Below are 17657 nucleotides of genomic sequence, written 5' to 3'. Positions count from 1 at the left end.
ACCATCAAGTTCAAGACACTTTTGTAAGTAATTATACCAGCCATTTAGTCCATCCCTAAAGAACTGAGGGTCCTGGGAATTTCACCATGTCAATGTAGTCTTTTTTACATTGTTTACTGAAGAAAAATGAGTGCCCTTTACAGATTTTTTAAGATTAGGAAACAAAAAGAAGTCAGAAAGAGCCAAACTGGGAAAGTTGGATGCTTAATGATTTCCAATAGAAACTCTTGCAAAATTGTCCTTGTTTTATAAGAAGAATGAGCAGGAGCATTGTTGGGGTGAGAAGGGCTCTGGTGAAGCTTCCTGGGCATTTTTCTGCTAAGGCTTTGGCCAACTTTCTCAAAACCCTCTGATAGTAGGCACATGTTATTGTTCTTTGGCCCTCCACAGAGAGAACTAGCAAAATGCCTTGAGCATCCGAAAAGCCTGTTGCCATGACCTTCGCTCTCAGCCAGTCTGCTTTGTTTTCCTGGACCACTGCCACCTCTTGGTAGCCATTGCTTTGATTGTTTTGTCATTAGGATTGTACTGGTAAAGCCACGTTTCATCTTCTGTTACAATTTTGAAGAAATGCAATACAATACACACCCGTAATCTCAGCACTTTGGGAGGCCGAGGTGGGTGGTCAGGAGTTCGAGACCAGCCTGGCTAACATGGTGAAACCCCGTCTCTACTAAAAATACAAAAATTAGCCAGACATGGTGGTGCATGCCTGTAATCCCAACTACTCAGGAGACTGAGGCAGGAGAATCACTTTAACCTGGGAGGCAGAGGTTGCAGTGAGCCAAGACTGCACTACTGCACTCCAGCCTGCACGACAGAGCAAGACTCTGTATCAAAAAAAAAAGTTAAGAAAAAATTTTAAAAAATGATTCTGAGGCATTCTTCAAAGAATTGTAGCAGTAAAGCAAAGCAGACTGGCTGAGAAGAAAGGTCACGGCAACAGATTTCTTGGATGCTCAAGGCATTTTGCTAGTTCTCTTTCTGGAAGGCCAAAGAACGATAACATCTGCCTACTATCAGGGTGTTTAGAGAAAGTTGGCACTGGCTCATCTGGTGGAGGGAGTGTTTCTCCACCCCCAGGCCCAGCTGTGCCCAGTGCCTGGCCCTTCCCCCAAAGGTTTTCCTGCAAGGCTGAGGGGACTGTGGAGGGGGGTCTGGTGGTCCAAGCTATGGGTTTAGGGCAGAAGGGAATAGGAGGGACGGGAGGGTTTGGGCCACCTGTAGCCACCCCAACTCCCCATCAGCCGAGTGCGCTTGGTCACGGCTGACACAGGCGAGAGGGCTCGGAGGGGGCTCTGCTTGGAGGGCTCTGCTAGGAGGGCTCTGCCTGCTGCTTTGCACACTCTGGTCTCTCGGTCTCTGTCTCCCACCCCCCTGGGCTTGGGAGTGGGGCACTGGTTGTCCTCCCACAGGAGCACAAACCTGCGCCATGCATCCAGCCCCCGGCTCTTAGAAATACAGCCATCCTGCAGTTCTTGGCCCATGGAGGGTGGCTTTGGCTGTACCCAGGGGTGGAAGGTCCCACAGGCTAGGGCCTGCCCACAGTGGAGGTGCAGTGTTTGGAGCCCTGGACGTGGTGGAGTCAGGAGGCCTTGGTCTGAGTGAAATCCATGCCATCGGTGTGCGCTCCTGCTCCTGATGCTCGCTGTGATCCGAGGCATGGAATGCCCTGAGGTCCCACTTGACAGACAGGGAAACTGAGGCTTACAGAGGGCTGTAACTTGTGCAGGGTTTCCTGGGTGGAGCACTGGGATTTGGGGCCAGGCCTGTCTGATCGCAGAGGCTGTGCTCTGAATCATGCGGCACTGTGTTCTTTCCTGGCTCACTGTGTGACCTGTGGTGGTCACCTGACTCTCTGAACTCCTCTTCTGGAGCAGAGGGCAGTGTCTCCGTCTCTCAGTACCACACAGCGGGCAGCTTCCAGGACAGAGATGATCCTCTTCTGGAGCAGAGGGCAGTGTCTCCATCTCTCAGTACCACACAGCGGGCAGCTTCCAGGACAGAGATGATTTCCTCCCGGCTGTGGAGGCTGGAAGTCAGGGATCCAGGTGCCGGCAGGGCTGCTTCTTCCAAGGCTGCTCTCCGGGGCTTACAGGTGGTGTCTTCCTGCTATGTCTCATGCAGCCTTTCCTCCACGCATGCACAATCCTGGCCTTTCTTTCTGTTCGGTAAAGCCACAGTCCTGTTGGACCAGGGCCCACCTGCATGACCTCTTTAAAGACCCTGCTTCCAGTAGGGTCACGCTGGGGTTAGGGCTCCATCGTCGGAATTTTGGAGGATGTAATTCAGCCCTGACGGATGATGCTGCTAGGAACGTCGTGAAGCTGAAATCAGCATGTACGTGTGGATGTGCTTTCCTGGCACACAGTCTACCTGGGAGTATTCTAATTTATTTCTGAAAGATGGAAAAATGAGCAGAATCCCGGGACACCCACCGAGTCCCCACTTGGAGAGGGGCAGCGTCAGAGCACAGGAAAGGAAACCAAAGTCCCAGCCCTAGGAATGTCACCTTCCCATGAAAAAGCACAAACACCACAGGGACTGAGGAGTGACGTGGCAGAGGTGGATTGTGACCCTTCACCTGAACGAAGAGCCAACTATTTGCTAAGAAGCCTCCACCTGGAAAAGATGGGGAGGGCGCGAGGGGCTTCCTCCCCACCTGGGAGCTGTTTCTTCCCGAGACCCCTGAGAGATGAGATGTGAAGCTGTTCAAGGACAGTGATGGGGAGAGAGAAGCAACCCGCAGACCCCGCCTTCCCGTCTTCCCACCCACACAGCTCCTCCCTGGAGGACGAGGCCAGGCCCCCAGGCTGACAAGTAGACCGGGATGGTGAGGCCCAGGAGATGGTGGAGGAGAAGCCCCTGGGCGCAGATGCACTTGGGGAGGCTCCTCCCATCTTCGGGAAAGACTTATTAGTGGTTCAGTCCATCGGCTGGGGGAGGCACGCGTCCTGCTGCTGTGGACAAGTTAAAACCTGAGAGTGAGTTGAGAGCATTTGGCCTTTAGCCATCTCTGAATCACACGGCCAGGTGTTAATGCAAATCCAAGGTCATCACTGACACTTGGCACCTGTCTCTGGCGAGTAGAGCTCAGCTCCTGCCCTTGGAGAAGTGTGGGACCCAGTCCCTGCCATAGGGGGTTCTGAGAAACCAGGCACAAATGTGGAACCCCTGCTCTGGCTGCTTGCTGACTGTGAGGGTGCCATGTGATTCCAGGGAGAATTGCAAATTGCTTCCCTTGCAGCGAGTTTTGGGCATGTATAATGGGTTGGCTGGTTGATTGAAGCTGTTTGTTCCAGTTTCCCTTCTCTCTCCCTGCTCTGGCATTTTACTGTTACAGAAATCTTCAGGTTGAAATTGTCATGACTCAGAACAGCAGGAACGGGTACCTGGCACCTGCTGTCGGGAAGAGCAGCCCAGGTGGCTCCAGCAGGTGCTGGACTCACAGGCTGCCGTGGAGAGGGATTCAGAGCAGGGCAGGGCTGGCCCCCTGACGACGAAGGCAACACACTGAGCGCTCTCTGGCAGGGCCCCCTCTGGTGTGGGGGCCCTGCCCCTCCCTCTGTGAGACCTCCTGGCTGTCCACCCGGTCCCGGCCCTGCCCATGTCTTGGGCCCTGTCCTCACTGGGTGCCCCCCCAGTGACAGTGCCTCTCACCGCCTTGCTGTGTCCCTGCCTGCCCTCGGGTTCCTCCCCAAGCTCCTCTTCCTCACGTAGGCCCCTGCCTCCCACTGGACACTTCTCTCAGGTACCCTCCTGGCCCTTGTCACCATCACATGATAACCCCTCTCCCCTGCCCGTCCCCCTCTCCCCTGCCTGTCCCTCTCTCCCCACGTGCCCCGTGGCATCCTCCTCTGGCCTCTCCAGAGCTGCGTCTCCCTGCCCCCACCTCGAGGAGGGCTCGCCACCCAGTGCTAGCTGTGTGCGCCTCATCCACATGTCCCATCACACACGAGGTTCTGCCAACGCTGCCTCCTGGGTGTCTCCCCGATCTGGGCATTTTTCTTATCCTCCCAGACCCTGCCTGCCGTGACCCCCTTCACCCCCGGCCTGCTCTGCCCTTGGCCTCCTTTTGCGCCTTTCAGTCTTTCCAGCAAGTGTTGCCAGATGCTTCCTGAACACAAGTCTGATCTCACCGCCCTCTTCACCAACCCTCCGCGTCTCCCACAGCACGGAGCATGCACCACACCCTCTCCGATGCTTTCCTGGTCTCTGAGCATGGACAAGGAAGTGGCGTCCCTGTTGCCCCTTTTCTATTCCCTTCCTCTCGCATGCACTGCAGTTGCTGAGCCACTGTCCCGATTTACCAGCAGACCCTGAGCTCTGACTCCTGCAGCCAGCGCCCTGCACAGCTGGCGACACACACTGCCTGGTCCGCGAAGCAGAGTCGCCTCCGTCCTGGCTGTCCAGCTCCAGCCTAGGTGCCATTAGGATCTCCCCCTGCCTCCCTCTTCCCCGCATCGTCCCCTAGGCTGGATGTGGCCCCCAGCTGCCAGCGTCAGGAGAGCAGCCTGGGCCTCAGAGCAGCAGAGCGTGGCTGTTGTCCTGGCTCCGCCATGCCAGGCCATGTCATTTTCGTAGCCAGATAAGAGAATGCATGTGAATGTGCTTTGTGAATCAAGGCTGCATTTTACTGCAATGTAAGCCACTCTCTGCAGGGGCGTGTGTGGTTTCATTTTAGCAAAGCTCACTGAAGTCTGTGTTCCGTCCTCTGGTTTCTATCTATTCTGAATTGGGGGAACGTTACATCTGCTTCGCAAAACAAGACTAGGAGTTTCTGGCAGGGAAGTCCTTGGTTCTAAGGAGGCAGGTGGTGTCACTGCGGGACAGAGCATTATCTGCGTGCAATAGAAAGTCCTTCCCGCCGCCCACCGCTGGGCGCAGTGGCTCACGCCTGTAATCCCAGCACTTTGGGAGGCCTAGGTGGGCAGATCATGAGGTCAGGAGATCGAGACCATCCTGGCTAACATGGTGAAACCCCATCTCTACTAAAAGTACAAAAATTAGCCGGGCGTGGTGGAGGGCGCCTGTAGTCCCAGCTACTTGGGAGGCTGAGGCAGGGGAATGGTGTGAACCCGGGAGGCGGAGCTTGTAGTGAGCCGAGATTGTGCCACTGCACTCCAGCCTGGGCCACAGAGCGAGACTCCATCTCAAAAAGAAAAAAAAAAAAAGAAAGTCCTCCCCACCACCCGCTGTCTTGCCGGATTGCCCACATTGAATTTCCCACATTGAATTTCATTTAGTTCCTGCAACGGTGGGTTATAACTGATCATGAAGTCCTAATAGTGTGTAAACATGTCCATGAAAAAGAATTACTGAGTTAAATCAGGTTGCCTGTTTCTTTTCTCAGTTTTTCCCTGTGTACTTATTTGCTGTTTGCTGGTTGGGTTGGTGGTCAGTGGTGATCACCAGCAGACAGGAGCAGTTGCTGAGGGCTTAACACTTTGCGGGAGGGTGTACTGAGAAACTCCACCCTCTGGCTTAATTTGTTCTAGGGACTGGGTGACAGCGACATTCTTCCAGCTTGGTCCAGTGATCAGAGAGATAATCCCGTGGGATCTTGGTGTCCCTCTTGCTATGAATGAGAGAAGGGTGGGGGACACACACCACCCCACACCACCGCTGCATACACCCAAGCTGGGGACGGGCCAGCAGGTCACGGGGATCAGGCATTCTGCTGTAGAGCAGGTCAGGTCGGGAGGCATCTGATGAAGTGTCCTAGGACCCTCCTCCCTGGCTCAAGTTCACACACCCGAGAGGAGCCAGGGGCTTTGCCACCTGCCACCCACCCACCAGACCGTGTTCCTGACAGTGCCAGTTATGTCCATGCTTACAGAGTTGTGGGTGCGTGATTTGGTGGGGTGCAGGAGTAAGAGCTGGGAGGCACTGCCTTGCTGGGATGGAGGAAAGACGAGCTCTCATCTCACACAGGCATGGAGGGGATGGACCGTGGTTGAGTTTGGAACTTAGGGATGCCCCGTTCGGCCCCTCCATTCTATAGTGTGTATGACTTCTGGGGGAAGTGCATCTTCCTTTAGAAGCTGTATCAACAGGCGACCTCCCTGTGACAGTCACATACGTGACCTTGAAGAGATTTAGAGCTGTCTTTCTTAGTCTCTTCTATGTGCCTGTGATGTTAGGAAGGAGGGCGGTCGGGTCACCCATGCACGTGTGTGATGGAGGAGGCCACGGTGTCACCTGTGCATCAACCAACTTTGCTCTTATTGTTTTCTACAGGAGACATGGGGGACAAAGGACAGAAAGGCAGTGTGGGTCGCCATGGAAAAATCGGTCCCATTGGCTCTAAAGGTATTTGCGATGTGATTCTTGCCTCATTTCCCCCCCTGCCCCTAGGGTCAGAGTCTGGATACCCTGAGAATAACTGTAGCCTGAATTGTCCTGTCCGGTGCTCTTATTTATGCTCTGTGCATGGTAGATAAGAAATATACTGCAGTGCTTCCATTTTTGGGGTGCTTGAAGCTAGTTGCTGGCTCTGTGCTTACAGGGTGCGGTGAAGTGCTCCCCAATCTGTGGGATTTTCACAGCGCCCCAGGGTGGAGGGGCTGCAGCTAGTGTGCTTGGGCAAGACTCTGGCTGTGTAGCCACAACATCCTTAACGAGTTTGGTAACAGACTTAGAACCTCACGTAAGGAGCGGACGGACCCTGCTCTGGAGGCATGGCGTCTGTTCCCCCAGCTCAGGTCTCAGGCATTTCGAGGTGATGGGATGGTTCTTGGTGAGAACAGGATGTGGGATGGCAGCAGCGGGTGTGAGCGGCAACTATGGTGCCAACACCTGGGCTCAGTCTACACCTGTGGGTTCTAATTGCACCGTCTCCGCTGCTGCATTTGGCTGCACAGCCTTGGTAAGGCGGGCAGATCAGCTGTGCCTCCCATGATGAGAGACTGAGGCCAGGACAGCTGAGGGGTTGCTCAGAAGGTGCTGCTCCTATGCGCCCCCCACCCCCCTGCCATCTGGTCAGTGGACGTCTTTGGAGCGCCTGGCTTGTTCCAGGTCTATGCTGGGCTCTGGGGGACAGAGCCAGTGGGAGGGCAAGGGGCTGACTGTCCCTGAGCTCTGCAGGTGTGGACTCATGAAGTCTTCTTGGGGTCCCACACGGTGTAGCAATGCGACTGAGCTGCCCTGAGCACCGGCGGTGGAGGGAGTCTGCTGTGGTCTGTCCAATTCCGGGGCCAGGTTCTTCTACCTCATTCATCTGCCTCGGAGCAGGTTGGCCCAGGCACCAAGAGGCTACGGTCTGGGGTTTGAGCTGTGAGGGGGTTCTCATGGTTTGTTCTGATCCATGGTCACAGACCTCCCCCTAGCCCAGCCTGTACCTGGTAGAAAGGGCTCTGTGGCCAGGAGAGCGATGGGGAGGGGCCCAGCTCAGCTGCGGGCCTCCTCCTGGAAAACCCGTGAGAGGCACCTTCCCTGCCACGGCCAATCCAGTGAAGAGCACGCAGAGAACCACCGGATCCGGAGGGAGGCGTGGGCTTCACAAACCCAAATAACATCATGGTAAAATACTTATATCCGTAAACTTGCCATTTTAAGTATTTTCAGTGTACAATTCGGGGACATTGAGTACATTTGCAATGGTGTACAGCCATTACCACTATTTCCAAACCCTTTTCATCTCTCCAAAGAGAGACTCTGTTCCCGCTAACCAGTGGCTCCCCGTTCCTCCTCCCCCAGCCCCGGTAACCTCCAATCTGCTTTCTGTCTCTGAATTTGCCTGTTCTAGATATTTCACATATGTGGAATAACAATGTTTGTCCTTCTGTGTCTAGTTGATTTCACTTGGTGGAGTGTTTTCAAGGTTCACCTGTGTGGTAGTGTGGGTCAGAATCCCCTGCCTTTTTAGGGAATAATATTCCACCATACGGACGGACCACAATTATTGTCCATTTACCTGTTGATGGACACATGGGTTCTTTCCACCTGTTGCCTTTTGTGAATAATGCCACATTGCGTATTGACTCACACGTGGGGATGTGTATACTTTTACCATGCGGTGTGTGCTCTGGGCAGATTCTGGCGTCTCCTAAGGGGCAGCTGGTCCAGGCTGGCCTTGTTTGGCTTTGCTTATTTGATTTGCTTCGTGTCTGAGATTGTCATCCTGGGTTCTGGTCAAGCTGTGCTTTCATTTCCAAGCTCCCGATGCTGATAAAGGAACACAAAGGAATCAGGTGGGTGGAGACTGCGACACTCCTTCCCTCCTTATGCAAATGGAATCGGAATGCACTCAAATCTCTTCACAGAGGCATTTGGGGCCTCTCTGTGAGAATAAAGAGAATGCATTAGAACTTATTTCTATTAAGTCACATGACTTAATTTTAGAGCAGCTAGAAAGTCCTGTTGCCATCATTTTATTCAACCCCCTTGTTTTGTATGTTGAGGAAAACTGAGGGGCAGGGTGGTGAGGTCGCTTGTCCCATCTAACCGGAGGTTGGGTCCAGGCCAGGATGGAGCCCAAGGCTCCTGGCATCTGGGCCCTCCAGGACACCAGGCTGCCGCGAGTGGGGACAGGAAGGACCTTGAGCCAGGGCAGGAAGGAGTGCGCCGACTCTTGGATTAGGTGAGCTCTCAGGCCCGCGCGGCACTCCCATCATGCTCCGTCTGGATTTTCCTGCTGTCATGAGAGATGTCGGGCGCTGCTGTTGAGAGGAGTGGCCACTCACTCACGGCACCAGGGATTCATGAGGTGATGTCTGCAGAGTGTTCTCTCAGATATCCTGGATTTTCCAGAACTGATTTAAAGAATGATCACCCGATAATCCCTGTCACTCCATGACATGTATACGGTTCGTATCACATAAATAGTGCCAGAAGCAGGAATTACCTGCAGAATGGAGCTCCGGTACTTCATAGCAACAAGAGGGCCTGGGAGAAATCTGAGACAAATCACATTTTCAGTCTTGATGTTTTTAACTCATAGAACACATCCACCTCTGCCTGGTGACTTGGACCTTGTTTTTCATTTTCAGGTGAGAAAGGAGATTCTGGTGACATAGGACCCCCTGGTCCTAATGGAGAACCAGGTATGGCATAAAGGGTCCAAGGATTTTTAATAAAATGTATTAAAAATTGCACTTTTGAAAACAACGTAGATCTACACCATGTAGATCCCACGGTGGACACCCACCCACCATGTAGATCCCACAGTGGATCCCATTCAGAAGGTGCTCTCCGAGAAGGATCTGAAACGAGGGAGAAAAGAGGGGTGCTAGATTTCTGAATAAAAGTCCTTGTTTTAAAAGCTCCTCCAGCACCACAGAGATGAGGAGGAACAGCTGCTTGGAAGGTGTACTTGCCGGGGTGACTTTGTTCAGTACGAGTGCGCTGAGATCAGTGTCACTGAGTGGCCAAGCACCATCCGCTCAGGGCACCTCCAGGCACTCAGCCAACCTGAGGGGCCTGGACAAAGCCTCTGGGAGACAGAAGGACCTGGAGGCAGGTGAGAGCGGGGCAAGGAGAGGGGACGTCCCATCCCAGGGCTGAGCTGCTACCATCAGGCCTAGCTTGGTCAGAGAGTTTGGAGGTTAAATGAGGAAAGGAATCCATCCACTTCCCCTGACAGGGGTCTCTCTAGAAAGCCTCTATTCCCTCAAACCTCAGTGAGCTTGAAGATAAAATATATTTTAAAAAATTTATCTTAGATAAAACTTCCATTAAAAAACCCCAAAACCAAGGCAAACCCCAAGAAAGATCGAGTTTCAAATGTGCAAGTGTGAGTGGGTGGGGGGGTCTCACGTATGAGGGTGAGGAAGGTGGTTTGGGCTCTACGTGATTGCTGACGTCCAGGAAGAGGGGATTGAACTTCTACAGGATATGCCAGACCGCAGGGTGGGCTGAGACTCTGCACAGTGGAAACTGTGGGAAAGGGCGCAAAGCCCACCGGCACGCCACAGCGATGGGGGTGGATAGTGGGGTGCTGGGCAGGCCCAGGCTCCGATCCTGGGGAAAGGCAGAGGCTGCTGGGCCACGGGGAGCCCCGGCACCACGGAGGTGATGACCAGGTGTCGCTCTTCACAGGAGGAAGGCTAGGGTCCGTCCAGGGACTAGGAACAAACTCGCAGCCTGAGGGAATGGTTGGCAGAACTGGGAGGGCAGACTGTAGCTCAGTTGATTAGCCAGAGAGGACCTAGGACAGCTGCGTGTTCTGGGCACCGTGCCATCTGCGAGGCATCAGAGGGACTTCCCATCTAGCCACAGGGGCACAGATACTCGATTTCGGAGCCCAGACTGTCTGCCTGGGCCCAGATCTCAGGCTCTCCATGCCCTGTGGCTCTCAGTGACGTCAGATGTGATGCAGGGATAGGAGCAGCACGCGCGCAGTCACGGGCGTGTGGGAACGGAATGAGCTTATTGAGAATGAGATCTGTTGCCGGAAAGGCCTGTGAGGTGTTCCCTGTTATTTCAGCGTGGGAGGTGGCTTCCCACCACGGCTCTGCGTCCCACCCATGTCCCCCTCATCAGGCCACGTGTGTTGCTCCCTCTTGTGTGTAAGGACAGACACCGGCTTCATCCCTCCCTCCCTATCAGCTCCCTTTCACCACCGTTTCAATACATGCAAGCAATTCCTGTCTTAAAGCAAAATGGCTTAAAGCAAAGACCCAGAGCCCCTCTCTGGCGGCCGCATGTCTGCAGCTCCCGAGTTCTGTACTCTGGACCTCTGTGCCTCCCTCCACATTCCTGCCCCATTGTCCAGCTGGGACAGCCCCTGATCCCTAGGTGGTCGGTCCGAGGGCTGCTCCAGCTGTCTTCCCGCCAGACCAGGGCAGTGCCTGTCCTGTGGGCACAGCCTGCCCTCCTCGCTTCCTCACCCACGGCCTGCAGGTGCTCCTAATGATGCTGCCGTGTCCTCCCTCCCTGAGCCGTCACTCGTGCCCTGTGTGTGCCCACGATGCCCAGCTCTGCCCTGGCCCCCACTCCCCACCTGACGTGTCACAGGCACCTGAGTGTTGGCAGATTCCACCTCCTGTGCTCAGCCAGGAATGGAATGGCCCCACCACCTCTTCCATTCCTGACAGACGCCGCTTCAGCTCCCCTCAGCCCTGCAGTGCCCCCAAACCATGGAGGCCTGCTGGCCGTCTGCACTGTCTTCTTCAGATGTTCTAGCTTTTCTCACTGCTCGCCCTCAGCCAGACCCGCTTCCCTGGGTCCCAACCCTGCCCTGGGCTGCTTCTCACCCCTGCACCTCCATTTCTCTTCCCCCTACAGCTGGAGAGGTTTGAAATACACGTGTCTGCCCTCCCTCCACTCCTGTGGAGGTCTTTCCCTGCTCCCCCTGCCTTTAGGATGAAATGGGAAATGGTTATTGCGGCCTCAAAGGCCCGTGGGGCATGTTTGTTGAGTAAAATGTATATTTCCGGAGAGGGGCCCTCGCCTCTCTTCTGAGGCCAAGTCCTCGTCCAGCCTTTGTAACGCGCAGGCCTGGCCCCCACAGGCCTCCCGTGTGAGTGCAGCCAGCTGCGCAAGGCCATCGGGGAGATGGACAACCAGGTCTCTCAGCTGACCAGCGAGCTCAAGTTCATCAAGAATGGTATGTGGCTCCCGGCGCTGCCCTCGCTCCCTCCCACTGTGTAGCCCCGTCTGAAGCCCCCCAGCAAGGGCTCTGCCGTGCCCACGCCTGCCCTGCCGGGCCCTGCTGCCCTGCTGGCCCCTGCTGCGCATGGCTGTGCCTTAAGTTCGTTGTAGAGATGCAAGTGCTCGCTTTTCAACCCTGCCTTACCCCACAGCTGTCGCCGGTGTGCGCGAGACGGAGAGCAAGATCTATCTGCTGGTGAAGGAGGAGAAGCGCTATGCGGACGCCCAGCTGTCCTGCCAGGGCCGCGGGGGCACGCTGAGCATGCCCAAGGACGAGGCTGCCAATGGCCTGATGGCCGCATACCTGGCGCAAGCCGGCCTGGCCCGTGTCTTCATCGGCATCAACGACCTGGAGAGGGAGGGCGCCTTCGTGTACTCTGACCGCTCCCCCATGCGGACCTTCAACAAGTGGCGCAGTGGTGAGCCCAACAATGCCTACGACGAGGAGGACTGCGTGGAGATGGTGGCCTCGGGCGGCTGGAACGACGTGGCCTGCCACACCACCATGTACTTCATGTGTGAGTTCGACAAGGAGAACATGTGAGCCTCAGGCTGGGGCTGGCCACTGGGAGAGCCCGTGAGCCTCCAGCTGGGGCTGCTCACTGGGGGCCCCACATGTCCCTGCAGGGTTGGCAGGGACAGAGCCCAGACCACGGTGCCAGCCGGGGAGCTGTCCCTCTGTGAAGGGCGGAGGCTCACTGAGTAGAGGGCTGTTGTCTAAACTGAGAGAATGGCCTGTGCTTAAGAGGAAAATGAAAGTGTTCCTGGGGTGCTTTCTCTGAAGAAGCCTAGTTTCACTACCCGTATTGTAGCCCCAATGTCATTATGTCATTATTATCCAGAATCGCTCTTCCATAAAGCTCGTGCCTTTGTCCAAGCTATACAATAAAATCTTTAAGTAGTGCAGTAGTTAAGTCCAAATAGTGGCAATGGGGTCTTGAATTACTACCTTTTAATTTCTATATGAAAAAGAACTCACTTTGACCAACGCTTCTGTAAATTACATTAAAATATAGGTTCCTTCACACTATTATCCATGTAAAAACAATTTTGCTTTGCTTCAAACCCAGATTTCAGGAAAACAACAACAAAAAAATTCTCCAAACTTTACTACTAAATGTGTGGAGTTATTTTGTTCTCTTAATTTGTTCAATAGCCGGATTAGTTATCTTTTTTATTCTAATTAATTTTTGTAGAGGTGAGGTCTTGCTATGTGGCCCAGGCTGGCCTTGAACTCCTGGGCTCAAGCGATCCTCCCACCTCAGCCTCTTGAATAGCTGGGACTGAGGCAGGAGCCACCACACCCGGCTTGTATGAGTTATTTATTGCTGCCTAACAAATTACCCCAAAACTCAGTGGCCTAAAAAAGATTGATTACCTCCCAGATCAGGAATTGGCACAGGGCTTAGCTCGGTCTTCTACTTCAGGGCCTCTCCCAAGCTGGAACCAAGGTCACTCCTCGTGTGGTTTGTACAGAGCTCAGGTCCTCCTGGGTTGTTGGATGGAGGGCCTCAGTTTCCCACCAGCTGTGGGTCACAGGCTCCCACAGTTCCCTGTCACAGGGGCCCTTCCCCTGGGCTGCCCACAACATGACAGCACCTTCCTCAGAGCAGCCCAGGAGAAGAGCTGAAGAGAGAAGCTGCAGCCTTTCCTAAGCTCACCTGGACGTATCCTGCTGTCTGCGTCCATTTGCATTGCCACAAAGGAAAACCCGAGGCTGGGCAACAGGTCAAGAAAGAGGTTTATTTGGCTCACAGTTCTGCAGGCAGCACCAGAAGCGTCGTGCCAGCATCTGCTCCTGGTGAGGCCTCAGGCTGCGTCCACCCTCGGTGGAGGGGGAGGGAGAGCCGGTCCTCACAGAGATCACATGGGGAGAGGGAAGCCAAAAGAAAGAGAGGGAGGTGCCGGGCTGTTCTGCATAATCAGTCAGCTTAGGAAACTTACAGAGTGAGAACTTGCTCACTAGGGTAAGGACTGAGGATGGCACCCAAGACACTCATGAGGGTTCCGCCCCCGACCCAAACACCTCCTATTCGGCCCCACCTCCACCATGAGGGTCACATTTCAACATGAGATCCGGAGAGGCCCAACAGCAAACCACAGCTCGTGCCTTCCCTCTGCGGTGCTCTACCAGCTTGAGGCGAGGCACCGGATGCAGCCCACACATGGGGGTGAATACCAGGGGGCGGGGACCACTGGGGGTCGGTTCAGAAGCTGCCTGCCACAGTACCTCATGGTTTTTTATTTTTTTATTTCAGAATCCCAATAAAAATAACAAATATCTTCATTTTTAAAATAGAACACATGTACATGCACATTCCCTCCCAGCTGGTATTGTGGGACGAGAGGGAGCTGTGGAGCCGGCTCCCAGGGGCGGGTGTATTTGTGCACATCCTGTGAGGGAGGCCCCGATGGCCCTTTGTTCTAGGTTATCTATTCTGGGTGTTTGTACAGTGAAATGCCTTGGAAGGTAAAGATAGTGTCTCCCTTCCCTGTCTCCCCACCGGAGAAAAGGGCAGAGTTGCCTGCAGCCTTCGAAAATAGAGTGTCTCGTTCTGTGGCAACGGGCAGGCATGGTTACTGTCCAGCATAATAAAGATGATGTCTCCCTCCAGGAAAGAGTGCAGGCATGTGTACTACCTGCTAGAGAAGAACCGGGTTCCCTAGGCTCAAGGGTCCTCCCTGTAACGGACCCACTGCATGTGCAGGTGCTGTTTGCCTTCTTCCTGAACCCCTGAAGGGAGTGGAGCCCAGGATACCGGTGCAGAAATGCCAATACCCCAGCTACGGCTGTTGCTGTAAGTAACAAACTCCTTTGTCTCTGACCCAGAAGTCTCATGTCTTCGGCCAGCACCCATGAACCTGGGGCTGTAAGTAGGGCAAAATCTGAGACCCTTCACAGTTATTGACAGGAATTTCTTGATATCTCCTTGAATTTAATTCTCATCTCATTGGAAGGACATAGCAAACAAGTTTATTCCGGACCTGAGCGGTCCCTGGTTTGGTTGGATGGGAAGAGGAGCACCTTGTCTTCATGGAGCAGGTTCCAGGGAATGATGTACAGCCAGAGAAGCAGGTGCTGCTGCCTCGCTTGCTGGAAGGGAGCCCGTCAGAGCGGCCAGGCTTTTGCTTCATTGGCGCAGACTCTGTGTATGAGAGATGGAGTCTTCCTACTGGTTTGTATATCCTTCTGGTGCTTACAAGTTACTGCAGCCATTAACTCACCCCTCTATCTGCTCACCCATGCATTCATTTACTAAGCAGTCAGTTTGAGCATTTCTCCGTTTCTGACTCTGACAGACCCATGGTTTTCTGTGTGGCAGTTCCAACAATGCCTGGAGTATAGCTGAGGAATTGGGGATGCTGCTGTGTGTGTGTGTGTTGGGGGGCCGGGCTGTGTGTGGGGAGGGTTGTTACTGAGCAGGTCATCTCACCGAATGGGCAAGTCCTCAGTGGTCCCCACTTCTGGTCTCACAGGCTGTGCCCTGCTGTCCATCATCCCTGTGAGGACGCAGAGCCACTCCGTCAGCCCCCACACCCCTCATCCCCCCATTGCCTCTGAACTCTCTGGTTCACTGAGGTGGCCTTGAAATATAGGGCCCCAGACAGGCTGCAGGGGTTGCACGTGTGATGACACAGGGACCATGTGAATGTAATTTGTAATATGTTCAACGCGACACACACATATGTCTAAGAAGTAAAAATTCTCCTTTTCTTCAATCAGCCTTGCTCTAGTTGAGGGTCAGTCTTTCTAGGCCTTTTTCAAGAGCATGCACACACACACACACACACACACACTCACACACACACTCACACAAACTCACTCACACACGTGATTAAAACGTACCTGGAGAATGGGTCGGGGGTGGGCATTCTTTCTTACCCTGCCTTCTTCATCCAAAACCTGTCTTGGGGCAATTCCCATGCTGCCCATGGGACCTGCCTGCTCCTCCCATCCTGCGGCAGAGTATTCCAGAGTGTGGCCGCTGGGGGTCACTCACCCATCCTCTCCTGATGCCCCTGGGGGTCACTCACCCATCCTCTCCTGATGGACACCAGTGTTGTCTCAGCCTTCACCTTCTGGGGTCACTCACCCATCCTCTCCCGATGCCCCTGGGGGTCACTCATCCATCCTCTCCCGATGCCCCTGGGGGTCACTCACTCATCCTCTCCTGATGGACACCAGTGTTGTCTCAGCCTTCACTCTCTGGGGTCACTAATGCATCCTCTCCTGATGGACACTGGCGTTGTCTCAGCCTTCACTCTTGCAACCCAGCTGCGCTCAGGCTCCTTGACTGCACCTTGATGTGCGCCGGTGAGACCCTATCTGTAGGGGAGAAGCAGACCTGGAGGTTGAATGGCTGCACTTACAAATTTGATAACAGATCCAATGCCAAGTCTGGACCTGTGAGTTACAGGCAGAGAGGAGAGACCAGGCTCTGCTGATGACAGTGCAGTGGGCAGGTGTGGGGCAATGGGCAGTGGGTGTCCTGGGGGCAGCAGTGCCAGGGAACCCGGCAGCCCTTCCAGTCTGTCCCACTCCTCTGCTAGTGATGAGTCTGAGCCCTCAGGATGGGAGCAGGAGAGCTCTTTGGCCTAGAGAGGTTTGTCCTCTTTTCCATTTCTCCCCCCATTAAGGAGCAGAGGTAATTATTTTAATGGATGAGTCTTATTCATTATGTGGAGTGGCTTCTCCCTGACACGTCTCCCAGTCACACAGGAAAGCATGTCTTCCCATCTGTCTTTGATGAGGCTTTCACATGCTCGAGGCTGCTCTGCCCAGGCTGGGGGAGCCAAGATGCTCCTGACGCTGGCAAAGCTCTCGTGCACACATAGGGTGTCGGCTCTGTGCTTGTGAGGCTGGCTGGCTCTTCCTCACCTGCACGGCAGCATCCACTGCCCACAAAGCCTCCCTGGCTGCCCCGGGTCCACCAGTCCTGGAGGTGCAGCTGGCCTCGGGGATCCTGCAGGGTCTGGGGTGCTGCCCACAGAGTGGGTGGAGACCCTGCTTCCATGTGCAGACTCCTGGCCACAGGGAGGGCCTGCTAGCTGGGCCTCCACTCCCATAGGGCTGCCCGCAGCATCTTTGTCCAAGTATCCACGGGGCTGCGGGCTGCCCACTGCCCCCCATTCTTTGCTCCAACAACAACCCCTGTCCTCCTGCAAATCCATTCGGGCAGATCCTCCTGCAAATCCACTTGGGCAGATCCTCCTGCAAATCCATTCGGGCAGATCCTCCTGCAAATCAATTCGGGTAGACGGCTGCCTCTTCCACCAGCACATCACATGACCCGCTGTGTCCCAGGCTGGGACACGCCTTCAGGTGACAGTGTGATCTTCACGAAGTTACTGAAATGTCCTAAGCCTCGATTTCCTCATTGGTGGAGTGAATGATTTTCGTGCCTCCCACTGGGGCCTTGTGAGGATTACACGACACGATGTGTGTAGGGCGGTCGGCGTGGCAGAGTACTGGGTATTGAGTACTGAGTACCTGGCCCCGTAGAGAAGCCTGGGTGCAAGGCAGTGGTGAACGTAGCCCAGGACAGTACGTCCTCATGCACACTATAGACGGGTTCATAGAAACGGCAACACACGTCATAGACAGGTTCTTGGAAATGGCAGGCTTAGGTGAAATGGCAACTAATGAAACCAGTTCCACAATGGGCATGTTAATGAGCAAGACTGAAGTGCCTAGGGCATCATTCTGGTCACAGGGTCATCACCAGACTTTGAAAAAAGACCCCAAACACCACTTCTTCTTCTTTTTTTTTTTTTTTGAGACCGAGTCTCGCTCTATTGCCCAGGCTGGAGTGCAGTGGCACAATCTCGGCTCACTGCAAACTCTGCCTGCCGGGTTCACGCCATTCTCCTGCCTCAGCCTCCTGAGTAGCTGGATTACAGGCGCCTGCCACCATGCCCAGCTAATTTTTTGTATTTTTAGTAGACATGGGGTTTCACCGTGTTAGCCAGGATGATCTCAATCTCCTGACCTCTTGATCTGCCCACCTCAGCCTCCCAAAGTGCTGGGATTACGGGTGTGAGCCACCGTGCCCGGCCCCCAAACA

The 17657-nt window shown here is 54.4% G+C and overlaps 1 protein-coding gene across 7 annotated transcripts in view; it reads left to right on the top strand.

Moving 5' to 3' along the window:
- COLEC11 (collectin subfamily member 11) overlaps window positions 1-12483 on the top strand; it is a 47033-nt gene extending 34550 nt beyond the window's left edge. For 5 of the 7 annotated variants that reach the window (XM_024242818.3, XM_024242817.3, XM_054548435.2 and 2 more), the window contains 4 exons: window positions 6241-6312; window positions 8991-9044; window positions 11453-11548; window positions 11745-12483. In XM_024242818.3, the coding sequence (XP_024098586.1) occupies window positions 6241-6312; window positions 8991-9044; window positions 11453-11548; window positions 11745-12136 (614 nt within the window). In that variant the 3' untranslated portion in view covers window positions 12137-12483. The remainder of the gene's footprint in view (window positions 1-6240; window positions 6313-8990; window positions 9045-11452; window positions 11549-11744) is intronic. The other 2 variants (XM_024242819.3, XM_054548438.2) reach the window with 1 other exon arrangement.
- Window positions 12484-17657: the final 5174 nt, after the last annotated feature.

This window comes from Pongo abelii, chromosome 12, assembly GCF_028885655.2.
Source record: "Pongo abelii isolate AG06213 chromosome 12, NHGRI_mPonAbe1-v2.0_pri, whole genome shotgun sequence".
Classification (NCBI taxonomy): Eukaryota; Metazoa; Chordata; class Mammalia; order Primates; family Hominidae; genus Pongo; species Pongo abelii.
This window is presented reverse-complemented; position numbering and strand designations above follow the sequence as displayed.